General features: G+C 42.8%; 1 protein-coding gene across 15 annotated transcripts in view; it reads left to right on the top strand.

The window, feature by feature from the left end:
- LOC105482397 (ELKS/RAB6-interacting/CAST family member 2) overlaps positions 1 to 14,603 on the top strand; it is a 981,466-nt gene extending 966,863 nt beyond the window's left edge. For 10 of the 15 annotated variants that reach the window (XM_071091912.1, XM_071091916.1, XM_071091914.1 and 7 more), the window contains one exon: positions 11,641 to 14,603. In XM_071091912.1, coding sequence (XP_070948013.1) covers positions 11,641 to 11,880 — 240 coding nt within the window. In that variant the 3' untranslated portion in view covers positions 11,881 to 14,603. The remainder of the gene's footprint in view (positions 1 to 11,640) is intronic. The other 5 variants (XR_011620093.1, XR_011620095.1, XR_011620096.1 and 2 more) reach the window with 4 other exon arrangements.

The following is a 14,603-nucleotide window of genomic DNA, read 5'->3' as shown; positions in this document are numbered from 1 at the left end:
TGAAGACAATATAAAATCCAGACTGAATTTGCTTTTGTATCTCATTTAAGAACCCACTTTGCCTGGCGCGGTGGCTCAAGCCTGTAATCCCAGCACTTTGGGAGGCCGAGACGGGCGGATCACTAGGTCAGGAGATCGAGACCATCCTGGCTAACACGGTGAAACCCCGTCTCTACTAAAAAATACAAAAAACTAGCCGGGCGAGGTGGCAGGCGCCTGTAGTCCCAGCTACTCAGGAGGCTGAGGCAGGAGAATGGCGTAAACCTGGGAGGCGGAGCTTGCAGTGAGCTGAGATCCGGCCACTGCACTCTAGCCTGGGCGACAGAGCCAGCCTCCGTCTCAAAAAAAAAAAAAAAAAAAAAAGAACCCACTTCCCTTTCAACTCTGCAGACCAAAATGAGGTAGCATTCTTCCTGTTCCTTTGTTTGCAGGTGAGGATTAGGGCCCAGAGAGGCAGAATATCTTTAAAAGGCCTGACTTCACCCAGCTGGTTGCTGGCTTATGTTTATGTTTCCCTTTTCCCTTCCCCCCTACCAAAGATGGTCCCCTCCCCCAAGAGAAGGCTATTTCCTTTTGTTGCGGGGAAACTCTGAATTGGTGATTGCTTAGAAAACACAAAGAAGTGTGTAGCAAGTTGAAATTAAAAAACAGTTCATGAAAAGCAAAACTCCATTTAGCCCCAATCTGCCAAGAAATAAATAGTTTAAAAAATGAATTTCAGATCACTGACAATGATGACTGTGTTTATGGCAGTGGGGTTGTCTGTCTTCAGCAGGCCATCCTTGCAGGCATGCACCCAGCATTTAGAAATTAAACAAAAACACATTGAACTTGCTGCATTAGCTGTTGCCACATTGGAACGCTAATGGGTTTAGTGACCACAACCGACCCAGGCCAGCGTGTGTCAACAGCCAGAGGACCAACCTCAGTCACTGTTTGTGCTTTGCCCAAGTTGTTACAAGCTTAATTCTTTGCAGCTTACTTTTCCTGCTGTTTTGGCCTCTCCCCCACCATGTCTTAGAAAGTGTAGCCCCAGCCCAGCCTCACATAGCAAGGCCACGGGGTCCTGGCAAGATGTCTGAAGACGCAGGCACCTCAGCTTCTTGGGTCTCATGAGCAGTTACATGAGGGCTCTGCCTCCCCCCTTCTTTAGCCAGTCACTTCTATTAGGCATTCTGGAAACGGCCCAGTCTGAAGAAATGCAGAGAGCCTCTTGATGAGCTACCCACCTGGAAAAGTGGAGTCTTCCTCTCTCTCTTCTTCTCCAAGAAAGTATGCTGAATAGCATTTCACCTCCAAGGTGGTTTCTTTGCACCACAGGGAAGCCTTCAGCCCTGACTGAGAAACAAGGTCAAATGCCTCCATTTTTGCACAGCTGAATCAAGCACTGGGTTGTAGGATCCTGGCGGTGAAGAGGTTAAATCGCTCAAAAGGCTGGATCTGTGGTTTCCTGCCCACACTTGCTCTGGCCTAAGGCAGTGCTTGCTGTTTGGGGAGGAGGAAAGGGAGGTCTCGCCTGGACCCAGGTGGCCGACAGGCAAACCATGTTATTAAGAAGCAGGGATCGCAAAACCTTGATCTTCAAACGAGACCCCTAATTAGTCACCAGCCCAAGAGTAAATGGCATTCCACCTCAGTGAGGCGGGAAGGGCGCCTTCAAATCCTGGAGACTAATTGCCATTATTGGCTCTATGAAGATCCTGTTGTAAACACTTGTCATTGGAGCCACTTCTGGTCAGTAAACTTGAGATATCAAATTGTTCCTTCATGTTTCAAATTCTACAGAATGCCTCTTTGGCTCCTTTTCTAGGAGGGGGCATCTCCTTCCCAAACATGACAGCTTTCTTAGCATCCAGTTTAGGGAGATGTCTTCCTGTGACTTGTTTATGCTATGGCAGGCTCATCTTAAAACCAAATTCTTTTCAGTAAGGGGCTTTTTAACAATGTTTTACTTTATTTTCATTGGAATTTGAAAATGCCATCTCAAAAATAAGATAACAGGGCCCATGATCATGAAGATAATGGAGCTTATGTTTGGAGCACCTCAGGTACGCTGATTTTTCCAAGGCCCTGGGAGGTGCCCCCAATGAAGTGTTCACAAGGCCATATATTTTTATCAAGCTTGAAATACTCAATTATTTATATATTCTTTTTCTTCAAAAAGGCCTCCAAAATGGTATGAACTTTAGGCCACACAAAACCAAGATGTGTTCCACAGTATTCAAGGTGTGTTTCTACCCTTTCCCATCATGTCTTCTTGTTGCTTCTGCAGATAAGTCTTTTCTCTCTGTTCTTAGAAATTTTGTTTCTTTTTTTTCTTTTTTCTTTCTTTCTTTTTTTTTTTTTTTTGAGACAGAGTCTCACTGTCTCCCAGGCTGAAGTGCAGTGGCGCGATCTCGGCTCACTGCAACCTCCGTCTCCCTGGTTCAAACAATTCTCATGCCTCAGCCTCCTGAGTACCTGGGATTACAGGCGCCCGCCACCACGCCCGGCTAATTTTTTAATTTTTAGTAGAGACAGGGTTTCACCGTGTTGGCCAGGCTGGTCTCGAACTCCTGAGCTTAGGCAATCTGTCCGCCTTGCCCTCCAAAAGTGCTAGGATTACAGGTGTGAGCCACCATGTCTGGCTGACTTTTTGTTTCTTGAGCCTGTTTTGGCATTTGTGAAGGGTAGGGTAAACTTTTCCAGGCCACATACAGGGTGCAAGGTTTTGTCTAATTTTCTTTTCTTTTCTTTTCTTTTCTTTTCTTTTCTTTTCTTTTCTTTTCTTTTCTTTTCTTTCTTCCTTCCTTCCTTCCTTCCTTCCTTCCTTCCTTCCTTCCTTCCTTCCTTCCCTCCTTCCTTCCCTTCCTTTCCTTCCTTTCCTTCCCTTCCTTCCTTCCTTCTTTCCTTCCTTCCTTCTTTTTTTTTTTTTTTTTTTTTTGAGACTGGGTCTCACTCTATCACCCAGGCTGGGGTGCAGTGGCACAATCATGGCTTACTGCAGCCTTGACCTCCTGGGCTCAATCAGTCCTCCTACCTCAGCCTCCCAAGTAGCTGGGACTACAGGCACCTGCCACGACACCCGGGTAATTTTTTGTATTTCTTGTAAAGAGGAGGTTTTGTCATGTTTCCCAGGCTGGTCTCAAACTTCTGGGCAGCGATCCACCCTCCTCAGCCTCCCAAAGCTCTGGGATTACAGGCGTGAGCCATGATGCCCAACCTAAATTTACTCTTAACTAGGAGAATGTTTCCAGAGATTGGGACCAAGAGATCTTGGATCCATCTGCTTCAAGGGCAGCCTAGATAATATCAAACCCAGATGGCAGAAGAGATCAACCTAAGGAAGTTTGGGAGCCGTGGGAATTTGAGCTGGTCCTAGGGTCTCAGGACCACTGGGATTCTATTATCGGGACACTTTCATGGTAGTAAGTATTAAATATGTCAGTGTGTGAAAGAGAAAGGGAGGAAGAAAGTAGTAAATCATTTCTGAATATTTCTTGGAAATGGTGAGTTTTTCATTCACCTTTAACACTGATTTTTAGCTAGCATCAATGGGCCCTGAGATGAGGTATTCCACATTAACACCCACAGCGAGGCATGCCGCAGGGCCACATGTCAGATGATGTCAAGTATCCCCTTTTTCAGGGAGCTGAGCTTCATAACTGTTTCTTCAGCAAGCTAAGGAGTCACTATTACTCAGCAATAATTCCTTTGTGTGAACAGTTTAGGGCAGGACAGGGGGTGGGAGTTCTAGACACAGGCTTAGGATATTTGCTCATAGGATTCCATTGTCTCTGTGATGAAAGCCACGGTTTTCCCTCTGCAGGTAACCTAATAACCTCAGGCAGCTCAGAGAGCAGAGGTCCTGGCGCTACCCAAGTGGGGTTCTCCAGGATAGCTCGGACATCCCCCTCTTTCCAGAGTGCAGGTGTTCTGTTTGTTGGACCAGCCCCCATCTCTGATGTCAGTAGTGGCACCCGCAAAGATTCCCAAAGACTTCTTTAAACCTGTCTGTTTCACTGATTTCAGATGTTAGAAATTGTATTCCAAACCTTTGGTTATTTTAACTAGTTCAGAAAAGAAAGACTATCATTAGTTTTGACAACAAACAAAACCAGTTTTTGTTCTATCAGTTATGTTTAAAAGATTCCAATTTCAAACTAAACACAATGTGTGGTTATTCTGTCAGCGATTTATATAGCCACCAGGGCGCCACAGTTACACACTGCATACATCATTGTATTTTTAAAATGTACTTAATGAACTTTTTTTTTCTTTTCTAGTAACTACTTCATTGCCTTAAATGAATGCATTCCAATAGAATTTGTAACAAATGACCACTTTGTGTTTGCATTAATGCCAAACACGTTTAACAAATTTTTAACAAGGAACCCTGGCAAAATGCCAGACTCCTAGAGGGCCACTGAAGGAATGCCATACATTTAAACTAGATTTCACCTTTTCACTGAACTCAGCAAGTGTCTTAGGTGTCTTGCTATCTCAGGATTGTAGCATTTCTATTTTTATGTCAGATAAGTTGCACATTTTCATTATTTTTATTACTGAGGTTGTACCTATTTCCACAGGACTTTTAAATCTATGCAGCTGTTTCTGAAACAGTATGAAAGCAGCTTAGAAATTGATCTTTATTTCTCCGAAAGTGTTCATATCTTACATAGGTTGGTAGATGCATGTATGCATATACTGTACGTATCTACCAATATATCACTGTTTAAAACAGCACAGTCAACCAATTGTGTAAAACATATAGGCCAATGGTTGTCAACTAGGGCAATTTTATCCCCCAGGGATATGGAACCATGTCCCGAGACATTTTTGATTGCATGACTGGGAGAGGGGCAGTGCTACTGGCTTCTAGTGGGCAGTAGCTTGGGATGCTGCTAAACATCCTACCATGCACAGGGCAGCCCCCACAGCAAAGAATTATCCAGCCCCACATGGCCGCAGTGCCGAGATGGAGAAACCTTGGAGCAGAGTGACAAAGACCTTTAGCCATGGGCAGTCTCTCCAGTTAAAGGAGGTATTCTTTTGAGGAAAAACAACCAAATACATTTCTATTCAACCAGTGCTTTAAAAAGTACCTAGAATACCTAATGCTTGTGTTGAATGGCAGATATCTGATTTTTTATTTCACTGCTTTCTGCCCTTGAGAAGACAAAAGCCCAAAATGTAGACTAGGGTGGTGCTGGGGCTGGCTGGTGGCCAGAGTATATGCAAGACCAGCTGACTCGTGCCTGGTTCTGCCCGTGGGGAGAAGGCCATGGCTGGGCACTGGGAACGGTCTCCCAGGCAAGGCTGATTGAAGGCAGGAAGAGCATATCCAGGAGATAGTTTTAGGTGTTCTGTGAACAACGACTTTTACTTTAATAGCCATGCAATTAGCATAGTGCATATTAGACAGATAATGGTTCTATTATGGTAGCAAAATAAATATTTCTTTTAAAAGGAAACATTTAAGTTTTTGATAATTTTTGTTTGTTTGTTTTTTTGTTTGTTTGGTTTTTTTTTTGAGACAGAGTCTTACTCTGTCACCCAGGCTGGAGTGTAGTGGCACAATCTTGGCTCACTGCAACCTCTACCTCCACCTCCCTGGTTCAAGCGATTCTCCTGCCTCAGCTTCCCCAGTAGCTGGGATTACAGGTGGCCGCCACTACGCCTGGCTAATTTTTGTATTTTTAGTGGAGACGGGGTTTCGCCATGTTGGCTAGGCTGGTCTTGAACTCCTGGCCTCAAGTGATCCGCCCGCCTCACCTCCCAAAGTGCTGGGATTACAGGCGTGAGCCACTGCACCCGGCCAGTTTTTAGATAATTAAAAAAATATATTACTTACATATCACAAGTATTGTGAAGAGGTTACAGAAATGGGAAAATAGAACACAAAAGACAGATTTAGGAAATCCTTGCCTCAAGGAGTCTGTGGTCTCTGGAGAGAATGGTCGCTGGAGTCCAAAAGACATGGATTCAAATGAGGCCCCAGGCAGCTGGGGAATGTTACCAAAAGCATCCAGTTCTTCTAAGATTTCGTTTCCTCATCTGCATGAAGGGCCATTAACCAACTGCATCAGTACCTCAGTGCTATCAAGCTGGTTTTAGATAATTAACGCAAAACACAGAGGGTGGTGGCAGATAGTATGCACCAAATGGTAGAATTATTGGTAATAATTCTGATCACAATAATAACGACAAAAATAAATCCTACGGAGACATAGCAGTCTGTGCTGCCATTTTGATGTACACAGCCTATATTCATTTGAATCCCTTCATTTAAAACATTATGGGTGAGTTATACCCCGTGCACAGAAACCAAAGATGAAATACTAAGTCCCTCCGCTGCCTCCTCCCAGCAAACTTCCTCATCCCTAACAGCAGTTTGCAATTCTGAGCACAGGGCTGGTCCGGCCCACCCCCATCCCAGCCCCCAGCCCTTTGGGTTCTGAAGTGTTACATTTTATTGCCCTGTGGAGCTGTAGGAGTCCACTCTCAAGGTAAAATGTTGCTCTCCACTCATATTTTTGAATTATGGTTTCAAGGTGGTTGCTTCTATCAAGAAAATTAAATGATTTAACATAATTTGTTGCCACTTTGATCACAACAATAATAAATAAATCTTCATGAGGAAAACGGGAAACCCATTCCACTCCGTGTTTAAAGATGTTAAGTAATAACACAGATGTAGTTATAGTTTTGTTTTTTTTGTTTTTTTTTTTTTTTTTGTTTAGCAGAAACGACTCTATTGGGTTTTGCTATGAGCAGAGTGGCTTCATGGAGCTGTTCTGCAGGATGCCCGCTGCCCCCAGAAGGAGCAGCTCTTCTCCTCCAACCGTTGTTAATTAGTCTATCAGGAGCTTGCCTTTTCTGTGGGCACCACGTGCAGCGTGTTAGGGGCATCTGAAGCCGTCGTGAATGGGTGTCTGTTTTTGTACCTGGGGGCACACTGCACACATTTGGAAAGCACATGGAACATAATGGACATTAACCCAGATGTCAAAAATAGCCTGCGTTTTACTACTGTTATTAAACAGTTTCCCCTTTAACCCCTCCGTGTTTACCAAAGACCCCTTTCTCCCAGCCTGTTTCTGCAAATCAGTACTGAAAGGGCAGGAGAAGAAAGCCATAATCGGGCAGGTGTCTTTATTCCAAAGAAAAACAGTCTGAAGGAATATTTGTGAGACACCACACGTTTATAGCCTGCTCTCCCTGGGGCGTTTGTCCTGGAGTGGAATCTTACGCTGTGCTCGGTCACCCACCCCGCCCCTCACACCCCCACACCTAGAACCAAGTCAAGAGCAGCAGTCCTACCCAATCCTGGTTTCTCCCCACAAATAAAATAGCTTTATATTTTAGTATGATACTATTTATATATTCTTAGGTTTAAAAAAATCCAAAAAGCACACCAAAAAAAAGTCTGAAGGAGAAAATTTTAATGGCTGGATGCTGTAGCTCACGCCTGTAGTCCCAGCTACTTGGGAGGCTGAGGCAGGAGAATCGCTTGAACCAGGGAGACAGAGGTTGCCGTGAGCTGAGATTGCGCCACTGCGCTCCAGCCTGGGCAACAGAGAGAGACTCCATCTCAAAAAAATAATAAAAATTAAATAAAGGGGAAAAATTTAAAAACATCACCCAGAGATAAATATTAATAATATTCTAATGTATACACTTGCAAATGTTTATGTATATGTTGATGCAAAAATGAGATGGAGCTATGCATATAAAATGGTAATCTGCTTTTTCCACTGAAAAGTTGTGGATAGACATCTTTTCTCATCAAAAGAAAATAAAGATTGACATCATAATTGTCATCAGTCACTTAATAAATCTTAAGCATCCCTATCACAGTTCCCCGTTCCTTTTCTTCATGGTGCGAATGTTTAAATTCTCATTCATTTGTTGATCTGTGTGTCTATTTGTTTCTGTCTTCCTCCCCAAGAATACAGGCTCCATGAAGGCATGGACCTTGTCTGCTTTTCTCACTATTACATTCCTGGCACCAAGCACGTTGCCTGACCCAGAGAGGTGCTGTATTAGTCTATTGCTCCATAACAAATTACCGTAAATATGGTGGTGAAAATAGCACCCATTTATTAGCTCACAGTTTTGTACATAGGTCAGAAGCCCAGATGGGCTCAACTGGGTTCTCTGCTTAGGCTCTCGTAAAGCCAAAGTCAAGGTGGACTTAGCTGGACTTCAATCTGAAGGCTCCAGGAAGCATCCACCTTCAAGCTCCTTCGGTTTGTTGGCAGAATTCATTTCCTCGTGGTTGTAGGTCTGTGGTCCCTGTTCCCTTGCTGACAGTCACCTGGGTGCCATTCTCACATCGTATAGGAAGCTCTCAGGTCCTTGCCCCGTCTCACTCCATCACAGCACAGCCAATCCCTCTGGTTTCAAATTTCCCTAACTTTCTCTTCTGCTACAGCAAATAAACATCTCTGCTATTAAAGGGCTTCTGTCATTAAATTAGGTCCACTCAGATAATCACCCTTTTTAAAAATTTTTTATTTTTTATTTTAGACAAGGTCTCATTCTGTCACCCAGGCTAAAGTGGCACAATCACGGCTTACTGCAGCCTTGACCTCCCCAGCTCAGTTGATCCTCCCACCTCAGCCTCTCGAGTAGCTTGGACCACAGGCACATCCACCACACCCAGCTAATTTTTAACTTTTTTTGTGGAGATGGGGTTTTGCCATGTTGCCCAGGCTGTTCTCCAATTTCTGGTTTCAGAAGATCCGCCCACCTCAGCCTCACAAAGTGCTGGGATTACAGGCATGTGCCACCTCTCCCAGCTGATAATCCCCCTTTAGACTAATTTGAAGTCAACTGATTAGTAACTACATCGTAAGGTAACTTTATAGTAAACGTGGTCTGATACCTTCTCGCTCCCTGTGCCAGGGATTAGGATAGGGAGTCTTGGGTAGGGAGTAGATTTAAGGATTTTACCTACCTGAGGTGCTCTCTAAACTGGTAGGCTGGGTTTAGTGGCTCATTCCTGTAATCCCAGCACTTTGGGAGACTGAGGCAGGTGGATCACTTGAGCCCAGGAGTTTGAGACGAGCCTGGGCAACATAGTGAGAACTCATCTCTATAAAAAAATACAAAAATTAGCCAGACCTGGTGGCACGTGCCTGTAGTCCTAGCTCCTTGGGGGGTTGAGCTAGGAGGATTGCTTGATTTCAGGAGGCCGAGGCTGCTGTGAGCCATGATCACACCACTGCACTCCAGCCTGGGTGACAGAGCAAGACCCTGCCTCAAAATGAAAGATATATATGTATATACACACACACACACATACACTCTATCAGATGTACAAGTCTAGAAAATTCATCAGAAGGGGACCCTGCAGTATATGTGAGACTTCCCACACTATATCACACCCAAGAGGGTCAAGAAAGGCTTCTTGGGAAGACATGACATCCAAGCTGAAACTGAAGAATAAACAGGGATTGATCAGATAAAGAGCTGGTGTAAATGCATGTTAGATAGAAAGACACGCTTGTGAGATGGGGAGAAAATAAATTTTTAGGGCTGCAGAAGCAAGCTCAGCTTCAGTGGAACATTCTTCTTCGGTGGAACACAAGAGTGGAATGTCAGGGGTAAGTACAGGACTGCAGAGAGGCCAGATGGGGCCTCGCCAGTATGGCCTGGAGTCCATCAGTCCTGCATCCTAAGGGCAATGGGATTAAAAACAGGATTGTAAACAGGGGTTGTAAACTGTAAAAGGGAATGCACTATGGAGTGGATGTCACCATTGAAATGGCGCTGCTGTCGGCTGCTGCGTTGAAAGTGCGGTGCTGTAAGAGGAAGCTGGAGAAGGGTAAGGGCCGCTGTGACTGTCCAGGTGAGGGAGGACTGGCCAGGGATCATCTCACAGTGGGTGGCAGCCTAGATTGGCTCATTGCTGGAAGCCAGTTCATTTTTTATTATTATTTTTTAAAGCATATGCTTCTTTGCCCCCTCCACAAGGGATCATCTGCATTTCCAAATGCTGGTGGTGTCACCTGAGGTTACCTTGTTGTTTTTCTTTTTTTCCTTAAAGCCAGTTAAGCCTCCTGGTGAATGGATTGTTTGATTGAAAGAATGACTACACTTTTAGAGAATTCTCTTCTCTCCAGCATAAACCTTACCCGAAAGCAGTGTGCTGCAATTGTGGTGCATTGTATTCTGCCTTGTGACCTGTTGCCCAGCTGGAAATCTTTCTCACAACTGAATAAATGATTGTTCTTTGCTACTTTATCTTGGAAAAACATCAAGGACATCGGACATTCACTGTAATTGTTTTTCACTCGTTTCCCCATCTGTAAAAAAAAAAAAAAAAAAAAAAGGACTGGTGCATTTGAATACTACTTAGGGTTTCTCTTTACCTTTTAATCATGTGGCCTTTTAATAAATTGGTCAGCCCTTTAAAAGGATGATTAAGAAATGCTTAATGCACAAAAGAATTAGAGCTATGCACAGCTCATGAAACAGAAAGCGTGCTCTGACTTACAATTTTCATACAAAGTTTGCAGAGAGTTTATGTGCCAGAATGAGTAATATGATCTGCTCTAGGAACTCCCTAACTTTCTGGCTCTGCAAAAGTCATTTTTTTTACCCCGATTCAAGTTTCTTAACCAGAAGGGTTACACCAAACTCCTCAGAGTATGAATTAGCAGAGTTCATCCAAGCCACATATTTCATTTGCACTACTTAATGATGGCTTGAAATAGCTGCCTACCTGTGCAGACACTGGGATCTTTGGCATTCTTGTTAGTCGGCGTGACTTGAAACATGCTGCCTATCAACCACCAAATGAGACAGCTCAGGATATGTGTACAAGTGACTTGTGTGTACACAAGGGTGTGTGTGTATGTTTGATCTTTTCTCTCCCTGCCGTATTTCCCAGATAGCTGAGCTCATGTGGCTGGAAACCCTGAAGCACTCACAGGCCATATGTGAATGATAATGGCACAGGCACACAAAGTTGAGCATCAGCAGGGAAGGAAGTCCTCATCTGAAGCAGTAGTGTGGGATGGACCCCTCTTCTCACCCATTGCACTATTGCTTCCCAGGATGCAGTTGTATCCACACTCAGGGCTCCTCACTGGGACAGTGAGAAACCTTGGGGTGCTCCTGGATACCTGTTTCCCAGGGCAGTAAATAGACAAATGGATGACTGTCGCATTTATGTTTGGTTGGTTTTTAAGTGAATGCTAAGTTCTCTGATATCTTAACCATCTTTAATTCTTTAATGTCTATAAAATCAAATTAAAAAATAATTTAAAAACGTCGTCATTGTAGAAAAGTGTAGAGAGAATGAAAGTTGACATATAGTCTGATTATGTGGAAATAATCACTGGAACATTTTGGCATATTTCCCTTCAATTTCCTTTTTTGTGTATCAAGAGACATTTGTACATATATGTGACATATTTTGAAAGAGGCCTCTTCTCAGATGTACTTGCAGGACATAGTTTATCTTTCTGTTTACTTTGTCCTTCCTCTGTGTTTCTTCCCCTTACCCCCTCCCCACTCCCACCCAATCCCAACCATTGAGAGTGGTGGAGAGGCGTGCAGGGGTGAAGAGTGGGAAACTTTCTGCCAGGATTATCTCAGATATTGTTGCCAGTTTCTTCTCCTGCTAAATTATGTGCCTTCTTGTTGCAGCTATCAGAAGGGCTGAATAAAGGGAACATGCAGCTCTGCAGCAATATTCTGATAATCTATTGCAGTGAGGCTCACATCACTGTCCACCACCACCTGGAGCGGCTCATCAGAACTGAAGGGGAGTTTTCACTTACATTATTGAACGTGATTCTGTTCTACTTGATATTTCCTTCATCACCTCATGTCATTTCTCATGGATTTGGATATGATGGAAAGGAAGAATGCAGAGGAGAAAAGTGACAGCTCCTCTATTTTTGTTGGGATGCGGGCATTTTGAATGTGATCATCTTTGCTGAATGTCATTATTTGATAACATTTTGTTTATGTTACTTAAACATCATTGGATAAATTTGAACTCCATGGGATTTTAACTGTGGATTCAGCTTCTGTTGGACAACTAGCCTCATCTCCAGTATCCTGCTGGTTCAGTCTAATTGGGCATTCCTAATGCATTAGATTATCAAAAAGTGTAAATTCGCTGTGAGTGAGTGGTGTTGGCAGTGCTTGTATACCATGATGCATGGAGTGTTTGACAAAGAAACAAAAAACACCAAAAATTGCGAGCCTTTACCCTCCTCTATTTCTTTAATCTGTTGTTTGAAGAACCGCATTTTGAGGGTGTAACCAGTAGTTACCTCTGGGCCAGGTTGGAAATGAAATCAATTTTTTAAACCACTAATACTTGCCAAGAAATCGCCTTATGAGAACATGGTGTGTGTCTCTGACAATGCATGGCACATCTAAATTGATCATTCATAATTTTATCCAGTACCCCGTCATGTACTGGAGAGTGGCAAAAGCCTGAGGCACCTGCATCTCTCTAGTCCCTGTGTTCTGCACATCCCCACGGCGGGGACGCCACCAAGCCTCAGACTCTTTCCATCCCGGTACGTGCAGGTCTCCATGAAGAAGCTGGGACTCATTCACATTTCAAGATCCAAATGCTGTGCAAACAGTGTAAGCTTAGATTTTCTGTAAATGAAGGGTCATTTCTCTTTTTATTTCCTTTTAAAGAAAATGTGTCTGCAACATGGATTCCAAAGCATTTCAGCATCAAACATGAAAACATTGATGAATGAGGAACAATCACAAAAGCTGTGTCTCTGTATATAGCTCTACACAACATGTATGTGGATACAGTCATTATTTAAAGCACATGCCAGGGAAAAAGACCAAATTTTGAGGTCTTTTACATACAGTGATATGGTACTAAGGAGAATTAAACTCCTACTGCTTCCTCTGAATATTAAGAAACAATTAAAATTGTTATAACTTCATAAAACTCATGACTGAGTCTGGCAAACATGTGCAACTCTTGTATTGCTCCATTTTCTTGTCAATGGAAGAAACCCTTCCACGTGTATGCAAGTGGGAGATGAAAACCTGCATTTTTAAAGGACAAACAGTGAATTTAAGCATGAGTGGCCTTAATAAATATAGTTGTCTTTCTTTGCTGCTGTGGAAAGGATTCTAAACAGATGTCCCTGAAGTCTTGCATTGAATTTAGTCATTATTATTACTTTTTTAAATGTTGGTGCAATTAACTCTGGACCTCTCTTGTGAGCCATAGAGATATTTAAAAGACAAACACCTTATTTGTCGGGGAAGATGAAACTGTCCCTGAGTTGCACCATTCTTTCTTGGTGCATTCGCGGTTAAGATACTCAAGCAGGTTTCTTGCTTCAGGCTTTGTTCTTGTCATCAGTAAGTATAACCAACTATGTAATGCTTACGTGTTGCATAAACAATCCAAATGCATTCATGTTTTAAAAGTTTGTCCTTTAACTATCAGAGGGATCTAGGTCTTGGTTAGAGATGTAAGCAGAGTTCTTTGCAAGCTTATTTAGCACATTTTGACACAATGTTGCACTGAAAACCCAGGCCACAAATGCGTCCCAGTGAACAGTTTGAATGTCCTCAAAAAGTGGTCCTCACTGCCTCCTATGACCAGGTCTTGACCTGAACTCTGCAACTGAATACTTGAAGTAGGAAGTAGGAAATCCAGTAGGGAAAATGGGTCCTTGGAACAGAAAGAAAAACAACCAACCCATGTATAGCTAGCTATTTCTATGTATGTGCCAATTTTGTCACAGCTCTTGTTTGGAGGGATCATTTTCTGCCCAACTTTCGTTGGTTAAAAGTAATATTGATCTTACCTTTATGGGGGCACATCATTTAGTCCCTTAAAATTTAAATTCTCTCTAACATAACAACCTTTCCCATTTCATGTAATATTCTCTGATGTTTGGGGGGTTACCAAAAATATCCCTTTTTCACATATTAAGAATAGTCTCTGGGTTTACAACAAACACTGTGATGTTGGGAAGCTATTTCCTTTGCGCGAACTTCAGCAGGTTTCCTTCTAATCATAACATAGTTGAAAAAAGACGTTTGGGCTAACATTTAGGAGAAGCTGGTCTTTGTGCAAAAGCAGGCTTGTACTTGATACCCCATTTGATTTCGATGTACAGTCTCAATTTTGTATTTAATGATTTTTGTGTATCCAGTATGCACGTTAGCAGCGTGTCAACTTTCATTTGAAAGTGGGTTTCAATTTACTTTTTAAACAGTGTTTATGACGAGACCTCAAATGTGTTGACATAAGCTCTATCTGCAATGTTTTTGTGTAGAGTGGCGATTGAATGCTGCCGAGGGTCAGTGTATCTAATTCCCCGAGACCCTCGTTTGATAGTGCTTCTTGTAATATTTCTTCAAGTGAGTGGCATGTGGGTTGTGATATTGACCATGTGATTATGGACATCGATATGAAAAATAAATAAATAAAACTAAGGAACCCTGGAAACTACCAGTGGGCATGTATTAGCCAGTCATTGTAACCTCGTGTCTAGTAGAACATTGTACAAGGTATGTACAGTTCATAAATTTGTTATCATGTGTATGAGAAGTACTTTGTGCTGATCGCCTTATTTATATTCATCAAATAAACCTCGTTTCTTTCTGAA

This window comes from Macaca nemestrina, chromosome 2, assembly GCF_043159975.1.
Source record: "Macaca nemestrina isolate mMacNem1 chromosome 2, mMacNem.hap1, whole genome shotgun sequence".
NCBI lineage: Eukaryota > Metazoa > Chordata > Mammalia > Primates > Cercopithecidae > Macaca > Macaca nemestrina.
The sequence above is the reverse complement of the archived record's forward strand: the minus strand, read 5'-3'. Positions and strand labels throughout refer to the sequence as shown.